We start from the raw sequence: 19,671 nt of genomic DNA on the forward strand, positions 1-19,671 counted from the left end.
CACCAGTTATACAACTTTAGTGCTCCCTGCCATATTTTCCCACTGAGCAGTTTAAAGATTGGGCTTGAATTTGGACATCACTTTGCCCTGGGTGATCTCCCTCTGCACCCTTCCTCCTGCACTGTGCTGGGCGTCCACTTTCAGCTGCTCCAAGTGCCAGACCCCCTGGACCCATACCCAGGCTGTCCTCTTGTGCACTGACTTGCTCAGCTGCCCCTTCCCTCTGTTCTCACACAGGATCTCAGAACTCCATTTCATGGGAGGTGCAGCGATTTGATGGGTGGTACAACAACCTCATGGAGCACAGATGGGGCAGCAAAGGTAGGTGAGAGCCAAGTGGAGACCAGAGTCAGGATAGTAGTCACCACTAAGGGTCACGGGCTGGCTGGTACCCACAAAAGCTCCTTCATTCCTAAGCTCTTAGAATCTGTGGTTTGGAAGGAGCGTGGGAGAGGGGCCCGGGAACCCCCTGAGAATTCATCCTGTGCCTCCCTCTCCTCCTCTAGGCTCTCGGCTGCAGCGACTGGTCCCAGCCAGCTATGCAGATGGCGTGTACCAGCCCCTGGGAGAGCCTCACCTGCCCAACCCCCGGGCCCTGAGCAACGCCGCCATGAGGGGCCCCGCAGGGCTGGCCTCGCTGCGAAACCGCACAGTGCTGGGGGTCTTCTTCGGTGAGGGCCTCAACCTCTGGGGAAGGGAGGTCTGCGGGGTCAGGTGAACACCTCTGTGTCTGACACCTCTATGTCATCAGGGAGTGACAGAGAGAAGTGACGGAGGGTCTGAGAGAGGGGTGTGAGAGATGGAAGAGGAGTCAGTGGGGTGGTGGGGTAGGTGTGGGAGCAGGGGGAGAAGGAAGAGGCATAAATCTGCACCACCTTAAGCTGTTGATGGGAGTGGGAAGAGAGGACCATGGGCATAATCCCCAAAGGGCTCACTCCTGAATGGGACTCTGTTTTCACTCTGCCCCTGTGGCTCCTAGGACAGCTTCAGGGCAGGGTGCTGATTCTGGTACGAAGGCTGAGGATGGGCTGGCAAAATGGGGGTGCTAGGTGGGCCTGACCCCACTGACTGGGGGTCGTTGGCTCTGAGCAGGAATGCTCAGCTCCTGTTGGTCATCCCTGGTGCCCCTACCTGCTTTCCAGTGGGCAGCATCCCGCTGAGGCCGGCAGGCCCTCTGGGCAGGCTGCTCCCAGCTGCATGTCGCAGCCAGTGCTGCCAGCCCTGCTGCCTAGGCACATTCACGGGCACCTCCCAGTTACCAAGGAGAAGCCCAAACTTGACAATGAAAACACTTTGGACAAAGGGTTGGTAAGGGGTGGGGAGGTCAAGGCTTAGACTTGCCCGTAATGGCTTCTGAGTGTTTTAAAGCTTGAAGGGAAGGGGCTGGGGGTCTCGATACACGGCTCAGGGGCCCTCTGCTGGGCCTACCGCGCCCTCCCCAATTGTTGGCAGGCTACCACGTGCTGTCGGACCTGGTGAGCGTGGAAAAGTCTGGCTGCCCAGCCGAGTTTCTCAACATCCACATCCCGCCCGGAGATCCCGTGTTCGACCGCGACCGGAGCGGGGACGTGGTCCTGCCCTTCCAGAGGAGTCGCTGGGACCCCGAGACCGGACAGAGCCCCAGCAACCCCCGGGACCTGGTGAGCGCAGCAGGCGGGGATGGGGGGCTGGTGGGACCCGAGGCAACCGCGCCGCACCCACGACACCCGCGGGCCCTCAGCCCTCCCGGACCCGCCTGGCCGCCCGACCCCCGGCTCAGCCTCCCGCCGTCCCCGCAGACCAACGAGGTGACCGGCTGGCTGGACGGCAGCGCCATCTATGGATCCTCGCACTCCTGGAGCGACGAGCTGCGGAGCTTCTCCGGGGGGCAGCTGGCGTCGGGGCCCGACCCCGCCTTCCCGCGGGCCGCGCAGGCCCCGCTGCTCATGTGGACACCGCCGGATCCCACCACGGGCCGCCGCGGGCCGCGGGGGCTGTACGGTGAGGCGGCGGGGGCCCGAGGAGGTGCGGGCGGGGGCCGGCGAGGGCCGCCCGGCGGTCCAGCCCGAGCTCATCTCCTCCCTGCGTTCCCGCGGCGCGTGCAGCCTTCGGGGCCGAGCGAGGGAACCGCGAGCCCTTCCTGCAGGCGCTGGGTCTGCTCTGGTTCCGTTATCACAACCTGTGGGCGCAGAGGCTGGCCCGCCGGCATCCGCTCTGGGGGGACGAGGAGCTGTTTCAGCACGCGCGCAAGAGGGTCATCGCCACCTACCAGGTGGGTCCCCCCACGGCCTGGTCCCCGGGTGACTCCAGAGCCCTCGGTCCTGGACGACCCCGCCAGAAACACCCCCTCTCCAGAGAGCTGCCGTCTAGGAAAAGCCCCTGAGGGTGATAAGCAGGCAAAGCGCTACTCACGCAGGAGGTTTTCCAGTCATTATCATTTCGCAGCCCGCTCCCCACCCGCTTGCCCTGGTTGCTTGTGGGGAACAGGAACCTCCGCACCTCTTCTGTCTGAGAGTCTCTCCCGTGACTGCCCTTGCCTGGTCCTCATCTCCCACCTAAGCCTTCCTTGAGCTCAGATCTCTCGTGGCCTGGCTGTTACAGCGCTGGCCTCCCCTTTCCCCTCTCTTGACCCTCAGAACATCGCCATGTATGAGTGGCTGCCCAGCTTCCTGCGGAAAATGCCCCCGGAATATGCAGGTGAGGGGATGGGGAGGGAGGAAGGGAGAACTTGCTGGAACTTTTTTGGTGGGGGCGGGGGGAAGTTGGGTGATTTAAGGGCTCAATCTTACCAATCCTATCTCCTCTACACTCCTGCCAGGATACCGCCCTTTCCTGGACCCCAGCATCTCCCCGGAGTTCCTGGCTGCCTCTGAGCAGTTCTTCTCCACCATGGTGCCCCCTGGCGTCTACATGAGGTGAGGGAGGGGCTCAGATGTTTGTGTGTAGAGGGGTGGAGGTGAATATTGAGAAAAATCTACCCTCAGGACTGGTTTATCAATCTGAAGTATGCCCATTCCCCAGGGAAGAGTGAATAGGGAAGGAAAGAAGGACAATTGTTTTAAAAAATACATCACTGTGTGTGTGTGTGTTTAGTATTTATTTGGCCATGCCAGGTCTTAGTTGCGGCAGTTGGGATCTTCAGTCTTCATTGCAGCATACACAGGATATTTTAGTTCCACACGTGGGATCTAGTTCTCAGACCAGGGCTCAAACCCAGGCCCCCTGCATTATGAGCACAGAGTCTTAGCCACTGGACCACTAGGGGAGTTCCAATCACTGTGGTTTTTAAGCACCTTAATGTTCACTTTTTTGCAACTGGTGTAGATATCAATCCCCCCAATTAAAGATAGTTAATTGAGGTTCAGAGGGTGAATCACAAAGCCCCCAGGTCTGCACCTCAGGTGTTGACACTACACTAGGGGCATTCTTAGCTATAAGAACAGAACATGGGGCTTATAAGCCTTTGGAGGGTATTACAATAAAAATGTGTGAGAGCTGAAGAAAAGAGAAAAGTGTTGGCTCCAAAATAATGAGAGGGAAACTTTAAAAACATACACGTATTAAGTTAAAAGTATATAAAACAAGGCATGGCAGTCTATTTTTTTTCCAGCTGCATTATAATTTAAAACAATTCATGGATTAGATTTTTTTTACTCTAGAACAATTTCTGGATATGGCTGATGATGGCTAAGAAATTGTAGTACTTGAGTTATCCATAGACAAGAAATTTCAAAAAAATGATTAATAATCCCTTTTATATGTTTTAATTTACATACATAAATATAAATATATATAAAGAATGTTGCCCACCATCCAGTTCCACAAGGAACCACTTGTGGAATCAACCACTGCGGCTATCTTCCAACAGTATACCCTGAAAAAGAATTTGGGACCAAAAAAAGGATAAGGCACTCTGTGCGTTGGAAAAACAGACTCCTTAGATAGCTAGAGATATCTCAGAAAAAATATTTTTAATGACCCCAGATTCTTCTATCTCCCAATACATAGAAAAACACAAAAACCATTAACCAGGATAACTGATCTTCATGACTAGCAGTAACCTTCTACAGAGATGGGTGTTTGCACCCATTCTCTAGCCAACATCATATATATACACTAGCTTCTCTCCCAGCCTTTTTGGAGTAGTCCTCTCAGAGCTACTCAGAGACTGTTTCCTGGACTATAGTCCTCAGTAAGTTCCCTGAATAAAATCGGAACTCACATCTCTTATGTTGTGCATTTTTTTTCAGTTGACAGTTTATCTGTAACTGTATCTATACCCATATCCATATCTTTATCTGTTGAGAGAGAGCTGGAGAGAGTGAAACATGGCAAAATATGGGATACAGTTTTAGAAATTTGGTTTAATGTGGAGAGAGGGAGCATCCAAAAATCAGATTGTTCAGAACGTGACCACACACCACCTTAAGGAAGCAATGACCTAGGTCCTTGGCTCTAGCTTTGGAGACCAAAGCTGATGCCTGCCTGACATTAGGACTTCATAGCCTCAGTCACCACTAACCTGCTCCTTTCATTTCAGAAATGCCAGCTGCCACTTCCAGGGGGTCATCAATAGGAACTCAAGTGTCCCCAGAGCTCTCCGGGTCTGCAACAGCTACTGGAGCCGAGAGGTCAGGATTGAGGGCGTGTGTGTGTGTGTGTGTCTGTCTGTCTGTCTGAGGGTGTGTGGTAAAGGTGGGCAGTAGACTGAGGTAGCCAGCTGGGATGGGCTGGGGTGGAGGAGGCAGCCCTGGGCACCTCAACCTTCTCCCCTACCAATGTCTGAGATGACCAGGTAGCTGTGCACCATCAAATGTCAGTCTCCTCCCCCACCTCAAGGCAGTGTGAGGCACGGGCGTGGGGGCTGTGCTGATGTGGCGCTGCATGGGTCACTTCTTCCTAGGTTTTCCTTCTCCCCTGTAGGCACTGGAGTACCCCAGCCATCCCTTCCCCCAAGGAAACTTCCCAGTTAGACACACCTGGGCAGCGTGTGAATGTGTATGTGTGAGCAGGGCAAGGTGGAGGGAGGAATTCTGAGAGATGAACAGGAATCATCTGTCCAGGTCACTAGGGGTAAGGAGCATTAACCATTCATTTAAAGCAAAATCAGATACTCCATGTAGTGTGTTCATAGAGGGCAGGTAAGAGGAAAGAGGGAAGAGGAAAACAGAGTCATAGATCTGGGCTGAAAGAGAAGTCAGTGTCCTGCTAATAAATCCTGCTAATAAAAGCAGTGTCCTGCTTTGTATTATTTTACATATTTTATTAATAAGGCCCTTTTATTAAGGGCAAGACACTGAGTTCAGACAGGTCCTGTCACACAACTGGTTGCTAACAGAGCAAGGGCCAAGACCTAGACCTAGTGCCTTTGGCAACTGTACCATCAAATTTCCTAAGACAGAGGTAAAGTTTTAGGTCCCTTGTGCTTGTGGAGACCTGTGTCCTAGCAGCATGCACTCTGGGTGGATGGGGACATTGTTCATCCTGAGTGGGGAACCAAGCTGTAGAGGAAGAATGACCCCCCAGTTTGGGAGCAAACAGCAGGACTGGGTGGGCCCAGGACCCAAAGTGTGGGGTTGAGGGAACCTGACTGCCCAACCTCTGGCCTCTTTAGCCACACCTCTCCCCTCTCCCCACCCCTAAAGCACCCCAACCTACAAAGAGCTGAAGATGTGGATGCGCTACTGCTGGGCATGGCCTCCCAGATCGCTGAGCGAGAGGACCATGTGGTGGTGGAAGACGTGCGAGGTGAGGCTGAGGCTGTCCCTGCAGGCTATGCAGCCCTGGCCCCTGGGAAGAAGTTCAGTGGGAGCTCCAGAATCGGGCAGGGAGGCATGCCGGTTGGGGGGCGACGAGGGATGGGGAACCTACACTGTCTCATTGCTGATGGAGCTTCTGACCTGCAGACCGCAGCTCCCTCTCTGTGGGTATGGCTGGGGTCCCAGGGCTGGTGGGAACCTGGGCATGAGGTCCAGGAACTCCCTCAGACTCTTCGGTATCTCATCCCCAGATTTCTGGCCTGGGCCACTGAAGTTTTCCCGCACAGACCACCTGGCCAGTTGCCTGCTCCGGGGCCGGGATCTGGGCCTGCCCTCTTACACCAAGGCCAGGGCAACCCTGGGCCTGCCTCCAGTTACCAGATGGCAGGACATCAACCCAGCCCTCTCCCAGAGTGATAGCACTGTGAGAAGGGGTTGGGCCCCTGGTGGTGGGGCCGGGGGGGAGGTCCAGGGCACACTGGGTTGAGACACAGAAGACAGACAGCAAGACACAGGCCCCAGAGGCAAGCACCTGGTGGACAGGGCAGAGCTCACCCAGGCCGCTTTTCGCAGGATCACACGCCAGGATGGAAGTTACCAGACCAGCAGGATCAGGTTTAGACTCTGCGATTGTGCAGATCCAGCAAATGTTTAGAGAGCATCTGTTGCACTTAATAGGGTTCATCTCATTTACTCTTCCCAAGAACTCCCTGAATGAGCTTAGGAGGTCCTTAACTCAAGAACAAACTGTACTTTCGTATTGCCAATATTCAAGCTGCTTTTGGAGAGTCAGCTGTCACACTCTGAGCTATCACCTGGGCAAACGGCATGGCCTGCCAGCCAGCAGACCAGTTCTGGCTGCCTTATGTTTTGGGCACAGCACTGCTTCTACAGTTGTGCTCAGTCACTTCAGTCGTGTCTGACTCTTTGCAACCCCATGGACCATAGCCAGTCAGGCTCCTCTGTCCATGAGGTTTTCCCAACAAGAATACTGGAGTGGGTTTCCATACCTCTTCCAGGGGATCTTCCTGACCCAGGGATTGAATCCTCATCTCCTGCCTCTCCTGCATTGGAAGTGGATACTTTACCCCTGAGCCACTGGGGAAGCTAGCAGTCAATAATTATTTTATTGCTTTTGCCCTCACTATTTTATAAAATTATTGGAAAGTGGAGAATTGAAAGGTTATAAAGAAGTGATATGTCCATGAGGCTTGAAACCTTTATAAAATCAACATGTAGATAGGAATCACCAGTTATGCCAAAGGCAGCAAATCCTTAACTTCAGTTGGGCCTCATTGGAATTAAGCTGGTCCAGTGCTCAGATGGTAAAGAATCTGTCTGCAGTGCAGGAGACTTGGGTTCAATCCCTGGGTTGGGAAGATCCGCCTGGAAGAGAGCATGGCAACCCACTCTAGTATTCTTGCCTGGAGAATCCCATGGACAGGGAAGCCTGGCGGGCTACCGTCCATGGGGTCTCAAAGGGTCAGACCCGACTGAGAGACTAAGAACAGCATAGCACACAGTGATTATTTACATTGTGGAGAAAAGAACTACAGTAAAAGTCAGGTGAACGACACTGTTCGTATACTGTCTCTAAAAGGCAATGGATATGAAGGGATTCGATTTTCCAGACTTTTTTTTTTAACCTGTAAAGATTAGAAGCTTTTTCTGACTTATCATTCAACCATTCAACTTTCGTGCTGATTTTGACCCTTCAACTGTCATACCTTTTCAAGAACAAGTCACCTAGGAGACTGCCTGCCTGTTTTGTTTTAACTTGATAAATAAGCAGCTGAGTCTGTGAGAGAATTCTCATAAATAAGTCAACTTATAGAAAGCATTCAGAGCAGTGCCCAGCGCATAATGAGTGACTTATCATCACTGTCACTTTTTTATGATGATCCCTGGGGCTGATCTCTGGGAGCCAGCTCTTGGTTGGAGGGCAGGTACTCAATCTTTGCACTCACTCCTCTCCCTTCTTGGCTCCAGGTGCTGGAGGCCACGGCGGCCCTGTACAATCAGGACCTGTCCCGGCTGGAGCTACTCCCTGGGGGGCTCCTGGAGAGCCATGGGGACCCTGGACCCCTCTTCAGCACCATTGTCCTTGATCAGTTTGTGCGACTGCGGGATGGCGACCGCTACTGGTTTGAGAACAGCAAGAATGGGTAAGGCCTGCTTGGATCCCACCTCAGACTCTACCTCAGCCTGGATCCCAGACCCTCTGCCCATGAATGGCCCCCATGGGCCCTTGACTCCCAGCTGACCCACCACTCCCTCCCCAACGCTTTGTGTCTTTTCCTTCATCTGGGTTCCTGGGCCTAGAGGCCTGCCTTGCTCACCCATCTCAACAGCTCCCCACCTCTCCCACTCCCAGGCTGTTCTCTGAAAAAGAGATTGTAGAGATCAGAAACACTTCCCTACGGGATGTCCTAGTAGCTGTCACCAAGGTGGACCCTGGGGCCCTGCAGCCCAGTGTCTTTTTCTGGCATGCTGGTAAGTGGCCCGGGGCGCTTTGTGGGGTTTGGGATCTGGTGCCTCAGCCCTCCCCAGCTGGGGGCTTGGTTCAGGGTGACTGGGTAGTAGACTCCATGTGGGGAGTGTCCCTGCTTCTGCCCCTGAAGACGTGGATTCTGGGGCCCCCGGTGGTCACATACAGCCATGTAGGATCCCTTCTGTAAAACCCCAGCAGGTACCCAAGCGAGGGTAGTACTGAGATGCAGAGAGACCTGGTGAGGAGGCTCACATTTGGCCAGGATGGTTATAGCATTGTGGGGGTCAAGCTATCCTTTGTTGTTGTTGCGTTGCTAAGTTGTGTCCAACTCTTTGCAACCCCATGGAGGTTGCAGCACACCAGGCTCTGCTCTGTCTTTCATTACCTGCTCAAATTCATGTCCACTGAGTTAGTGATGCCATCCAAGCATCTCATCCTCTGCCACTCCCTTCTCCTTTTGCCTTCAATCTTTCCCAGCATCAGGGTCTTTTCCAATGAGTTGGCTCTTCGCATCAGGTGGCCAAGGATATCCTAACCCCACTGCAGTGATGAGGGAAGGGCTGTGTGTGTGTGTGTGTGTGTGTGTGTGTGTATTATGTGCGTGTGGGGGAGAGACAGGTTGAGGTTCATTTTTTATCCACATGTTACCCAAGTAGGCAGATGCCACATCCTTGGTACAATGGCAGGGGTAAGAAGCCCCCTCCCCTCTGCTTCCCAGAACTCTTTCTGCCACCCTAACTTCCTCGGTGATCCTGTCCTAGAGCATGTGGGCCAGCACCCCCAGGCCTGTACATTCCTCTGTCTTCCCAGGAGACCCCTGCCCACAGCCAGGACAGCTCAGCACCGAAGGCCTGCCAGCCTGTGCTCCCCCCATCATGCGGGACTATTTTGAAGGCAGTGGATTTGGCTTCGGGGTCACCATTGGGACTCTGTGCTGCTTCCCCTTGGGTAAAAGTGATGGGCAGGGTGGGGCTGGGTGAGAGGTGTCAGCTGGGGGTGGGGTCAGATGTATTTATGATAACCAACAAATGCAGAGTACTGTTCCTCCGAGGAGATGAAAACATCAGAGCAGGCAGGACGTGAGAAGTATTAAAGCGACACAAAAGTCAGCTCCAGGGGGAATTGTCTTCCTGTTCTTCTGGGGTCCCTTGCAGGGCCCAGATTGGTTCAGGAGCCATGGGCAACCCACAATCCACAGCAATTTATAGGAGCCTCGGCGTGGGAAACTGTCAGAATCAAATGCCTGCCTGAGAAGCAGGGCTGGGATGTAGCTGCTGGGGCAACGGCTTGGGCAACTTAGTCTTTGATTAAGTGTGTCGATCGACCAGCAGCCTAGTAGAGTGGGTCCAGTCTCCGGCACAAGGACCAGTTTCTAGCTGGGAAGGGACCCGAGTGGTAGAAGCAGACAAGGGTAGGCAGGCACCTTAGATGCTCCACAAGACTTCCCATGGGATGCACAGCACCTCCCTCCCGGGGCACTTCATAATTTGAGACAACTGAATGGGTTACCTAGGAGGTGAGGACAGCAGGGGTTCTTGCCAAGGAAAGAAACCTGGGAAAGAAGTCACTGATCTCCCCAGACCTCTACCTTCCTCTGAGCATCCTACTGCTTCTGCCTCTCAGTGAGCCTGCTCAGTGCCTGGATCGTTGCCCAGCTCCGGAGGAGAAATTTAAAGAGGCTTCAGGGCCAAGACCGCCAGAGCATCATGTGTGAGAAGCTCGTGGGGGGCATAAAAGGTAGGCCTGGGACTGGCCAGGGTTGGGGAGCGGAGGTCATGACTCCAGGCTACAGCCCCTGCCTCTCTCAGCAGCCTAGGGCAAAGACCTTTTCTAGGCCTCTGGACAGGCTGGGTCAGGCAGGAAGTGTCACTGGGGCATTAGGCAGGAATCAGATCAGGAGTCCTCCATCCTCCTTAGCTCCTCCCGATGGTCCCCGAAAAAAACAGAATGTGATAGACTCACAGGGAGGAGTCATGGGACCCTGCCTACATTTCACAGGCTCATTGTGATGCACAAATTCCCGAGAACTGCTGCTTTGCAGTGTCTCACAACTGGAATTTCAAGCAACGGAGAAGTCATTAAGGAAGGTCTAGAATCACATTCACTGAGGATTAGAATCTCGGTTCCACCCCTATGGGCTATTGGACTTCAGGCAAATTTTAATCTATCTAATCCTATTTTTTTCTCATCTGTAACATGATAATAACAATAGCACTAACCTCATAGATTTGTGAACATTAAATAAAATAGTTCACACAAAGCACTGGGTACGTTGTTGGACACATAGTCAACACCCAGGACATGGTAGTTATGCTGCTCATGGACTAGAGGCGCAACTGTTGGGAGGGAATGACCTCCAGTATGCAGGACAGGACATGGAGCTCAGAGGCCTTGATCTAACTCCAGCCCTGAGCCGGCCCTCTTCCTCCCCGAGGCAGCAGGGGGTAGGGGGTGGGGAGGAAGCCCCCAGCTGACCCAGCCTCATCTCTCTCCAGCAATGGAATGGCAGGGCCACAAGGAGCCCTGCCGGCCTGTGCTGGTCCACCTGCAGCCCGGGCAGATCCACGTGGTGGACGGCAGGCTCTCTGTGCTCCGCACCATCCAGCTGCGGCTCCCACAGCAGGTCAACCTCATCCTGTCCAGCAACCACGGACGCCGTGCCCTGCTGCTCAAGATCCCCAAGGAGTATGACCTGGTATGGCCCAGCTGGCCCCTGGCTCTTTGTCCGCAGCCTAAGCCATGGGGGGAGCCAGGTGGAGGGGAGGGGCCCCGAACCAGGCAGAGTTTCTAGCTCCTAGTCCCTGGATGGAGTGCTGGATAGTGAGATAAACTGGAACATGTCTGTGCTGCTCTGAGTCTTCTGGATGCCACTGTCTCCACTGTCCGTTTTGCTCCTGCAGACTCAGTCTGCCCTCTTCCTTTCTACGAATGCCTGGCAGGCCCTAGCTGTGTGTCCTTAGAAGAAGCTGGGCCCTCTTTCCTGTCCCTGGCTGCAGGATCTGATGAATTAGAGCTTTGGAGGGGAGCTCAGTCAGGTGCTGGTCTTTGGCTCTGACTCTGTCCAGCTTCTGGGTCTCTCCATCCTCTGCCCTTCCCGCCTTCCCATCCCTTCTCCAGTATGGAGTAGAGAGGAAGCATAACTTTGCACATGTGCCTTTGCATGCTACCTCTGCACCTGCAAGCAAGCTACTTAACTCCACGAAGCCCAGGATTAACAATATCTCTTTGGCCAGGGTGATTTTTCCAGTGCCCTCCGCCGTCCCTCCAAAAAAAAACAAGATTCACATAAACCTTCTGGCCTCACAAGGCTTTGACACGTGGTTGCTCTCCGATGTCTCCTTCATAGGTGCTGCTGTTTGACTTGGAGGAAGAGCGGCAGGTGATGGTGGAGAGCCTGCGGGGCGCTCTGAAGGAGAGCGGGCTGAGCTTCCAGGAGTGGGAGCTGCGAGAGCAGGAGTTGATGAGGGCCGCAGTGACACGGGAGCAGCGGAGCCACCTCCTGGAGACCTTTTTCAGGCACCTTTTCTCCCAGGTGTGTATGTGGAATCGGTTCTGTCCACATGCGTCTGCCTGTAGTGGTGCCCTTACCTGTGTGAGGCCGGGGGTGACACCAGGGAAGGTTAGAAGCCCCAGGTTCTTAGCTAACAATCAACTCTGCTGTGATTTTGGCCAAGTTACCTGACCTTGCTATAAGGAGATGTTCCTGCCCCCTTCCCAAGCCCATTCTCGTCTGTAAGACTCCAGGGAGGCAATGGCCAGGAAGGGGGTTATCTGAATGTGTCACTTCTTATTTCACTCCTCACAGCTAACCACTTTTCTGCCCTCATGCAGCTCATCCTGTCCCAATGGCTGCAGGAACTTAGGGTGAGATGAGCAGTATGGGGGCAGTGAGGGTCCTTGGTCACGTGTCCTTGGGGGAGCACAGCTGTCAGAGGCCTCGATGGGCCTTGCAGATTTTTTAGTCTATTGGGAGGATGTGGGTAAACAAGATAGGAAGAGAATTGCAAGGACTTCAGTCCCTATCTGGTATGGAAATGCAGGCAGCCTGGGAGCAGAAGAGTGGAGAGGAGAAGCTTGGGAGATGAAGGATAAATACAGCATGGGCCCCCACCAGTGGAGTTTATCATCCCCCCAGGAAGATGGTGTGAGCACAGGAAGAAAGATAATTGGGAAGAATGACAGTGACAAAAGAGATCCAGGAAGTAAGTGGTCTAGGAGTTCAGAAAAGGTAGCAAGGCTTCAGGCCGACGTAAGGTAGTCTTGGTGGAGGTGAGATTTGGCAAGCATGCAAGTTGGAAAAATTTTGTCTCAGAAGAAAGCAGCATGAAGGGCTGAGCAGAGATGCCTAGTAGAGGGGCAGAAAATGAATGAGGAGAAGGAGCAGGGCTGGCTGGCTGGGGAGAGGATTTATGAAGGAAGGTACCATTTAATGGTCATTCATCACATGCCAGGCACATGGCATGTCATTCACTCCTCCAAGCTGAACCTGAGTGTGCAGGAGAGTGGAGGGACCCCTCACTGGGGTGACTCATTGCCAGGACCTGGGCACCTCCTCTCAGCTTAGGACCCAAAGTGATCTGGGAACTCCCTGTGCTGGGAACTGTCGAGGGTGTGTTACTGTATTCTGGGGGTAGCTGCCAACCCTTTCTATCTGCTCAGTGCTTTCAAAACATTTCTCACACAACCTCTCATTGACCCTGTGAGATAAGAAAGACAGATGAGGAAATGAATGCCAGACAGCTGAATAGACTTACCTGAGGTCACGCAGTGTGAGTGGGTGGCAGAGTAGGGAACATGAACCCCGGTCTCTTGTCTCCAGCCCCAGGCTCTTTCTACCACAGCACCTTGCTTGAAGCAATGAGGTTTAGCTCATGAAATCATAGCCGGCTGGACCTGGAGGCCCCTAGTAGACAGGCTGGGAAGGCAGGTGCAGTGGCCTGCTTCCCTCACTGTCTGTCCTTATGATCAGGCAGTCCTGGGGAGGGTGGGCTGAAGATGGCCTGCCATGAGAATTCCCCTTGCCTCCACCCAACGTGTTCTCAGCCCAGCTAAAGATGTTCTCAGTTAAAACTCCTTTGGAGATAAGAGACACCTGCTCAGACCAGCACTGACAGAGGGTCAGTGACTCTGAGGACATAGTGGTGTCTCAGGAAGTCCAAAGGGAAGATTGTGATCTGGCCTGAAAGGGATCAGGAAAGGGAAAGCTGTCATCAAACAAGGCCACTTCTGTCTCAGGCTGCCTCCATTTTCTCCATGCCCCTGCTTCCTTTTATTTATTTATTTGGCTGTGCCAGGTCTTAGTTGTGGCATGCTGGGACTTTACTTGTGGCATGTGGGATCTAATTCCCTGACCACGGATCGAACCCAGGCCCCCTGCACAGAGTCTTAGCCGCTGGACCACCAGGGAAGTCCACCCCCCACCCCCCACTTCCTCCTGTCTCTATGTCTCTGAGCACATGAAGGAGCAGTATGGTTGTTTTCTTACACTCAGGTCAAGACTGTTCTGGGACCTCCCAGTCTCAATTCCAGACCTTCTGCTTGGGTCAAGTGTACATCCCCAGTCCAATCAGCTAGTACAGAGGCCCAGGGACCACTCACAGGGCTGATGGGCTAGTACTTAGCAGTGGTGGTGCTGAGCAGTCACCTTAAAAGGTGGCACCAAAAGCCTGCACTGGCCTTCAAGTCAAGGAAGCCTTGTCTTTTTCTCTCCCCTCTCTGCTGCTGCCCAAGTACAGGTGCTGGACATCGACCAGGCAGACGCAGGTACCCTGCCCCTGGACTCATCGCAGAAGGTGCGGGAGGCCCTGACGTGTGAGCTGAGCCGGGCCGAGTTCGCCGAGTCCCTGGGCCTCAAGCCCCAAGACATGTTTGTGGAGTCCATGTTTTCTCTGGCCGACAAAGACGGCAATGGCTACCTGTCCTTCCGGGAGTTCCTCGACATCCTGGTGGTCTTCATGAAAGGTGAGGGAGGAGGGAGTGATTACCTAGACAGGAGGAGATGAGAAGAGCTGCAGACTGAGGCTGGAGTGCTGCTGACCTGTTAAGTGACGGGGAAGCACTGCGGCCGGGTCTCCAGTTGTGGCAGACACCTGGGAATGCCCGGGTAGGGGTCAGGAAGCAGAGCAAACCCTGGCTGCATCCAGCAGTGGGTGGATCCAGTGTGAGGCTCCTCCTGGCCAGCCTGGGGTGTCGGCAGGTGGGCCGAGGCTCTCACAGGGTCCTTCTTCTCCCAGGCTCCCCTGAGGAGAAGTCTCGCCTTATGTTCCGCATGTATGACTTTGATGGGAATGGCCTCATTTCCAAGGACGAGTTCATCAGAATGCTGAGGTTGGTGCTGCAGGAGAGCTGGGAGAGTGCGCCAGAGCAGGGACTGTGGGGGAGAGAGGGGGGATGTGAAGGAGGGAGCAGGAGGTAAACAGCAGATATAGAGGCCATATAGCCAGAGACTGCTGTAACTAGGAGAGGGCTTGGGATTTAGTCAGTCGGGGCCCTTCCATATTGGCTCAGCTCTGAAGGTCTGTTGGGATGGCCTTGCATCTAAGATGCAGGCTGCTTGTTGGGGCCTGATGGCCTCCCTCCCCCCGGCCCCAGGTCCTTCATCGAGATCTCCAACAACTGCCTGACCAAGACCCAGCTGACCGAGGTGGTGGAGTCCATGTTCCGGGAGTCAGGCTTCCAGGACAAGCAGGAGCTGACGTGGGAGGACTTCCACTTCATGCTTCGGGACCACGACAGCGAGCTCCGCTTCACCCAGCTGTGTGTCAAAGGTGGGGCAGCGGGCTGGGCACGGCTGACTCAGTAGGCACAGCAGTCACCTGCCTAGGGCCCACATGCTTTGAGGTGCCATGGAACTGTTTATATTTCTTTTAAAGTGAGATGAATTAATATAATAATGATGATAAACATGTAATGTATCCAGTCTGGATTATATTCTTCTTTATACCAACATAATTATTAAAATATAATATTTTAATGCAGAAAGGTAGTAGTGTCCATGGCCCAGAAAAGTCATAGTGCAGCCCTGCTGGTGGGGTGGGCAGGGTCAGGATAGGGTGGGGGATGGCAGGTGGAATTCTGCTTTCCTGTCAAAGGCCCCAGTGCCTGGTGCCCACGTCAGGAGGGAAGACGTGTCTCCTTGTACCTGGTCATACCCATCTCAGCTGGGGTGTCTGATGGTGGCAGTGGGCTGCTCTGGTTTTATTTGCCACCTTACCCCTTGGAGGAGTGCTTGTTAAATGTTTGCTAAGTATATGGAGTCCCACTCTATTTTTTTCCCTCCCCCTGACTACCTGCCCCACCTATGTCTGACTCAGGTGAGTAGGGGCTAGAGTCAGGGTGAAGAGGGGCCAGGTAGCAGGCAGAGGGACTGCCTGTGGCCTCCTCTGGGCTGTTACAGAGTCTTCACAGCCTGGAATTCTCACTGGGACATGTTGAGACCAAACCCAGTCCCTCCCAGTATTATGAGAATTTGGGGGGCTGAGCAGCCCAGATGGGGTGAGGGGTGAATTGTATAAAACACAGCTCGGCCTCTGGTCAGGGCTTCTGGTCCCCAGGGCGAGAGGGGGGTGTTGGTAGAACACAGACCCAGCACTCCTGATTCTGCAATTTCCCACCTTTCCCAGACAGGCACCTGGGCCTGAGGGGAAAGCAGGGATAGGTGCCAGGAAGTGAGCCTAGACCAGAGTCCTGGGACATCCAGGCCCTGGTGTGGAGGGGAGGACCAGGTTGGGGATTAAGTTGAGTGTTAACACTAAGTACTATTTTGCTTGGTTTTTAATTGTTGTTGTGCTTTGCTGTTTCCTCTGTATTTCACTTGGAAACATCATGAACCCACAGGAAAGGTGTAAAAATGATACAAGGAGCATCCCTTTGCCCTTCACCTACATTTGCCATTTGTTACCATTTTCCAACATCTGTTGTTTGCTGAACCATTTGAGAGAACAGACATCTATTCTTTGTTTTAAAACACTCATTTCATTAAATTCAGTTTAATCACTTTGGCCTCTGGGCTGTAGACCAGGGTAATCTTCAAGGCTGGTTTTGCACTTGAAAGTGACCTGGATGTTCCCAGGCCTCCTGTGAGAACCTGGATTTGCAGCTCAGTCCTGCCCTGCCCCTCAGCGCTGGCAGCTTCTGGAAGGGTTCCTCCCAACCCCTAACATTTTATTACGAGCACTTTCAAACACAGAAAAGGGGAAAGAATTTTATAGTCATCTCCCATACATGTACTACCTAGAGTCCACACTTAACTCCTGGGAGTTTTTAAGCCAGAGGGTCTTTAGCAGGGTTTTGTGGCTGAGTAGTCTTAGCAGACTTCCCTGGTGGCTCAGACGGTAAAGCGTCTGCCTACAATGCGGGAGACCCAGGTTCGGTCCCTGGGTTGGGAAGATCCCCCTGGGGAAGGAAATGGCAGCCCGCTCCAGTATTCTTGCCTGGAAAATCCCATGGACGGAGAAGCCTGGTAGGCTACAGTCCATGGGGTCGCAAAGAGTCGGACACGACTGAGCAACTGAACTGAACTGAACTGAAGTCTTAGCAGGCAGGTTGTGTACAGTTCCTGAACCCTAGCCCACAGGCCTTATACCAGTCTCAGGTGGGGGACTGAAACTGGACACATACTCAGGGGAGCCTGCCTGGCCCCCTTGGTTTCAAACCCTCTCCCTAACCCCTCATGGCTGAGTCTAGTTCCCACTGGGATCACAGGCTGAGGCTGGCTCACCCAGAGGCAGTGTACTGGCCAGGGACCCTCTACAGTGTCCGGACATGGGGTGGGTGGTGTGCATCTGAGATAGGTCCTCCTGGGCCCTGGACCCTGAGCTTCCAGCTAGCCTGGCTCTGCATTGCAGGGGTGGAGGTACCTGAAGTCATCAAGGACCTCTGCCGGCGAGCCTCCTACATTAGCCAGGAGAAGCTCTGGTAAGCCCTCATCTGGGGATGTTGGAGGGAGAGCTGGGGTCAGGGAGGTGATTTTATTTCCCCAGAATGTCTGGGATCAGAACCTTCACTAGCCCAAGTAGTGCTTTCATGCAAATTAGAAAAGGGCAGAGAAAGCCCTATGGGAGGGGCAGCAGAGAACCAGGTGGCTCAGGCGGCCAAGGTCCCATCCTAATCTGCATTCCTGTCCTAGTCCCTCTCCCAGAGTGAGTGCTCGCTGTCCCCGAAAGGACACTGACATCGGGGTGGAGCTGACACCACGGAGACTGCAGTGCCCCAATGACACAGACCCTCCCCAGGAGATTCGCCGGAGGTTTGGCAAGAAGTACGCTTGCTCCTTCCCTTTAGCCCAAACAGTTCACCCATTCCTTTGGCACGCACACATTGATTATTCGACGCCAGGCACTGTGCTGGCATTGGGGGTGTGGGCAAGATGAACAGTCCTTGCCCAAGAATGTCACAGTCTGCTGAGATAGTCTGGTACAGTGATAGTCACAGTGTCCCACTGATGAATACTATAATAGTGGTAAGAACAGAAGGCTTCAGAACTCAAGGAAGTGGTCACCTATGCGTGGGAGGTAGGGAAGGCTTCCTGGAGGAAGAGTCCATTAAGCCTCCAGTAAAGGATGAGAATAGAGCTGGTGGGAATTGAGAGCTACGGACTGGAAGAAGAGAGTGACAGAGTGACCATTTGCAAGGGCGTCCCCTCACTGACAGCCCGCTTGAGGAGGGTGGTAATTAGGAGCCTTTGAGGTCTACACCCTACTTTGTCTTGAATGACTTGATGCTCCTTTCTCCCCTCTGGAGACCGGGTCCATATTAGCATCGGGTCCTTAGCTGAGAACCAAGACTTCCTGTCTCCCAGGGTGACATCGTTCCAGCCCCTGCTGTTCACCGAGGCTCACCGAGAGAAGTTTCAACGTAGCCGTCGTCACCAGACAGTGCAGCAGTTCAAGCGCTTCGTTGAGAACTACCGGCGCCACATAGGCTGCCTGGCGGTGTTCTACGCGATTGCAGGGGGCCTGTTCCTGGAGAGAGCCTACTGTGAGTGACAGCCGTGGAGGGACGGGGCTTAGGATAAGCCACAGCCCGGGGAGTGGGGCCTAAGCGAGTGACGGACAGCCCCGGGGCGGGGCGGCAATGAGTGACAGCCCTGGGGCGGGGCCTCAGGAGAGCCAAGTGCCGGCTCAAATAGAGCTTGCGGGAGGCTTGTGGCAGGCAGTGGTGGCCGCGGGCCTGGGCCTGCGCTGCGCTCCGCTCACCCGCCAGGACCCTCTGCAGACTACGCCTTTGCGGCTCACCACAAGGGCATCACGGACACCACCCGTGTGGGCATCATCCTGTCGCGCGGCACAGCGGCCAGCATCTCCTTCATGTTCTCCTACATCCTGCTCACCATGTGCCGCAACCTCATCACCTTCCTGCGAGAGACCTTCCTCAACCGCTACGTGCCCTTCGACGCCGCCGTGGACTTCCATCGCCTCATTGCTTCTACTGCCATCGTCCTCACAGGCAGGGCCTGGGAGTCTCAGGGATCTTCTCCACCTCCTCCGCCCCTTGCAGGCTGCCCCTCCTCTGAGAGCCCCCCTCTTCTCCACCCGCGTGTTACGTGAGCCTGAGTCTTAGATGTTCTTCTCATAGGATGTCGGTGGCTCCCGCGGTGGTGTGAAGTAAGCCCGGGAGTCCCTCACTGCCCCAGGCTGTCAAGTTCACTTCACCACTTCCCACTGACAAGTTACTCACACCCCAAAATGAGTGCACTTAATAGTGTGTGATCTCCCCCAACTTTTATGTTTTAAAACATAATTCTGCAAAAGAAACCAAAGGAATGAACTTTTTTTTTAACATTTATTTTTATTCATTTGGCTGCATAGAGTCTTAGTTGTGGCATGTGGGATCTAGTTCCCTGACCAGGGATCGAACCCAGCCCCCCTGTATCAGGAGCGCAGAGTCTTAGCCACTGGACCACCAGGGAATTCCCAGGAATGAACTTCTAAGAGTATAATTTCAGACCCATGGGGTTGTTTTCACGGATAATGGGTATGTGAGGCAGGGGAGGAACAGGAGGCTGATTAGAAAACAGAAGTCCAGATCCCCAGGGTCCCTCTTCAGGCCCCCAGCTCTGGCTGGCTGGAGTCCTCCTGCTAGGGTTGAATGCATTGAGCACCCACAGTGGGCTGGCCCCACGCTCACCCCTACCCTGTCTGGTCTTCCTCAGTCTTACACAGTGCAGGCCACGTGGTGAACGTGTACCTCTTCTCCATCAGCCCGCTCAGCGTCCTCTCCTGCCTCTTTCCGGGCCTCTTCCATGACAATGGGTGAGAGAGAGAAAGAGAGAGAGAGTGTGTGTGTGGCCTGGCCTGGGGGTGAAGAGGGTGAAATTCTTTGCAAAAATTCTCTTGGCTCAGAAAAAAGAAAAGAAATTTTCTTGACTCAGGAGTGGGTCCCCCTCCAGGTTATAGCACAGACAACGATCATCCTGAGCCTGGAATCCCAAGTTGCAGAAAG

At 53.9% G+C, this 19,671-nt stretch overlaps 1 protein-coding gene across 1 annotated transcript in view; it reads left to right on the plus strand.

Annotated features, from left to right (window-relative positions):
• Nucleotides 1-19,671, plus strand: part of DUOX1 (dual oxidase 1) — a 34,419-nt gene that overhangs the window by 3,772 nt on the left and 10,976 nt on the right. The window contains exons 3-26 of the mRNA XM_061157039.1: nucleotides 238-321; nucleotides 507-671; nucleotides 1,453-1,640; nucleotides 1,779-1,980; nucleotides 2,085-2,251; nucleotides 2,616-2,676; nucleotides 2,798-2,894; nucleotides 4,520-4,610; nucleotides 5,625-5,727; nucleotides 5,990-6,162; nucleotides 7,728-7,903; nucleotides 8,113-8,231; nucleotides 9,040-9,177; nucleotides 9,853-9,966; nucleotides 10,725-10,924; nucleotides 11,576-11,761; nucleotides 13,965-14,190; nucleotides 14,463-14,556; nucleotides 14,821-14,996; nucleotides 17,076-17,145; nucleotides 17,357-17,488; nucleotides 18,029-18,207; nucleotides 18,445-18,675; nucleotides 19,382-19,481. Coding sequence (XP_061013022.1) covers nucleotides 238-321; nucleotides 507-671; nucleotides 1,453-1,640; nucleotides 1,779-1,980; nucleotides 2,085-2,251; nucleotides 2,616-2,676; nucleotides 2,798-2,894; nucleotides 4,520-4,610; nucleotides 5,625-5,727; nucleotides 5,990-6,162; nucleotides 7,728-7,903; nucleotides 8,113-8,231; nucleotides 9,040-9,177; nucleotides 9,853-9,966; nucleotides 10,725-10,924; nucleotides 11,576-11,761; nucleotides 13,965-14,190; nucleotides 14,463-14,556; nucleotides 14,821-14,996; nucleotides 17,076-17,145; nucleotides 17,357-17,488; nucleotides 18,029-18,207; nucleotides 18,445-18,675; nucleotides 19,382-19,481 — 3,472 coding nt within the window. The remainder of the gene's footprint in view (nucleotides 1-237; nucleotides 322-506; nucleotides 672-1,452; nucleotides 1,641-1,778; nucleotides 1,981-2,084; nucleotides 2,252-2,615; nucleotides 2,677-2,797; nucleotides 2,895-4,519; nucleotides 4,611-5,624; nucleotides 5,728-5,989; nucleotides 6,163-7,727; nucleotides 7,904-8,112; nucleotides 8,232-9,039; nucleotides 9,178-9,852; nucleotides 9,967-10,724; nucleotides 10,925-11,575; nucleotides 11,762-13,964; nucleotides 14,191-14,462; nucleotides 14,557-14,820; nucleotides 14,997-17,075; nucleotides 17,146-17,356; nucleotides 17,489-18,028; nucleotides 18,208-18,444; nucleotides 18,676-19,381; nucleotides 19,482-19,671) is intronic.

This window comes from Dama dama, chromosome 12 (genome assembly GCF_033118175.1).
Source record: "Dama dama isolate Ldn47 chromosome 12, ASM3311817v1, whole genome shotgun sequence".
Lineage (NCBI taxonomy): Eukaryota > Metazoa > Chordata > Mammalia > Artiodactyla > Cervidae > Dama > Dama dama.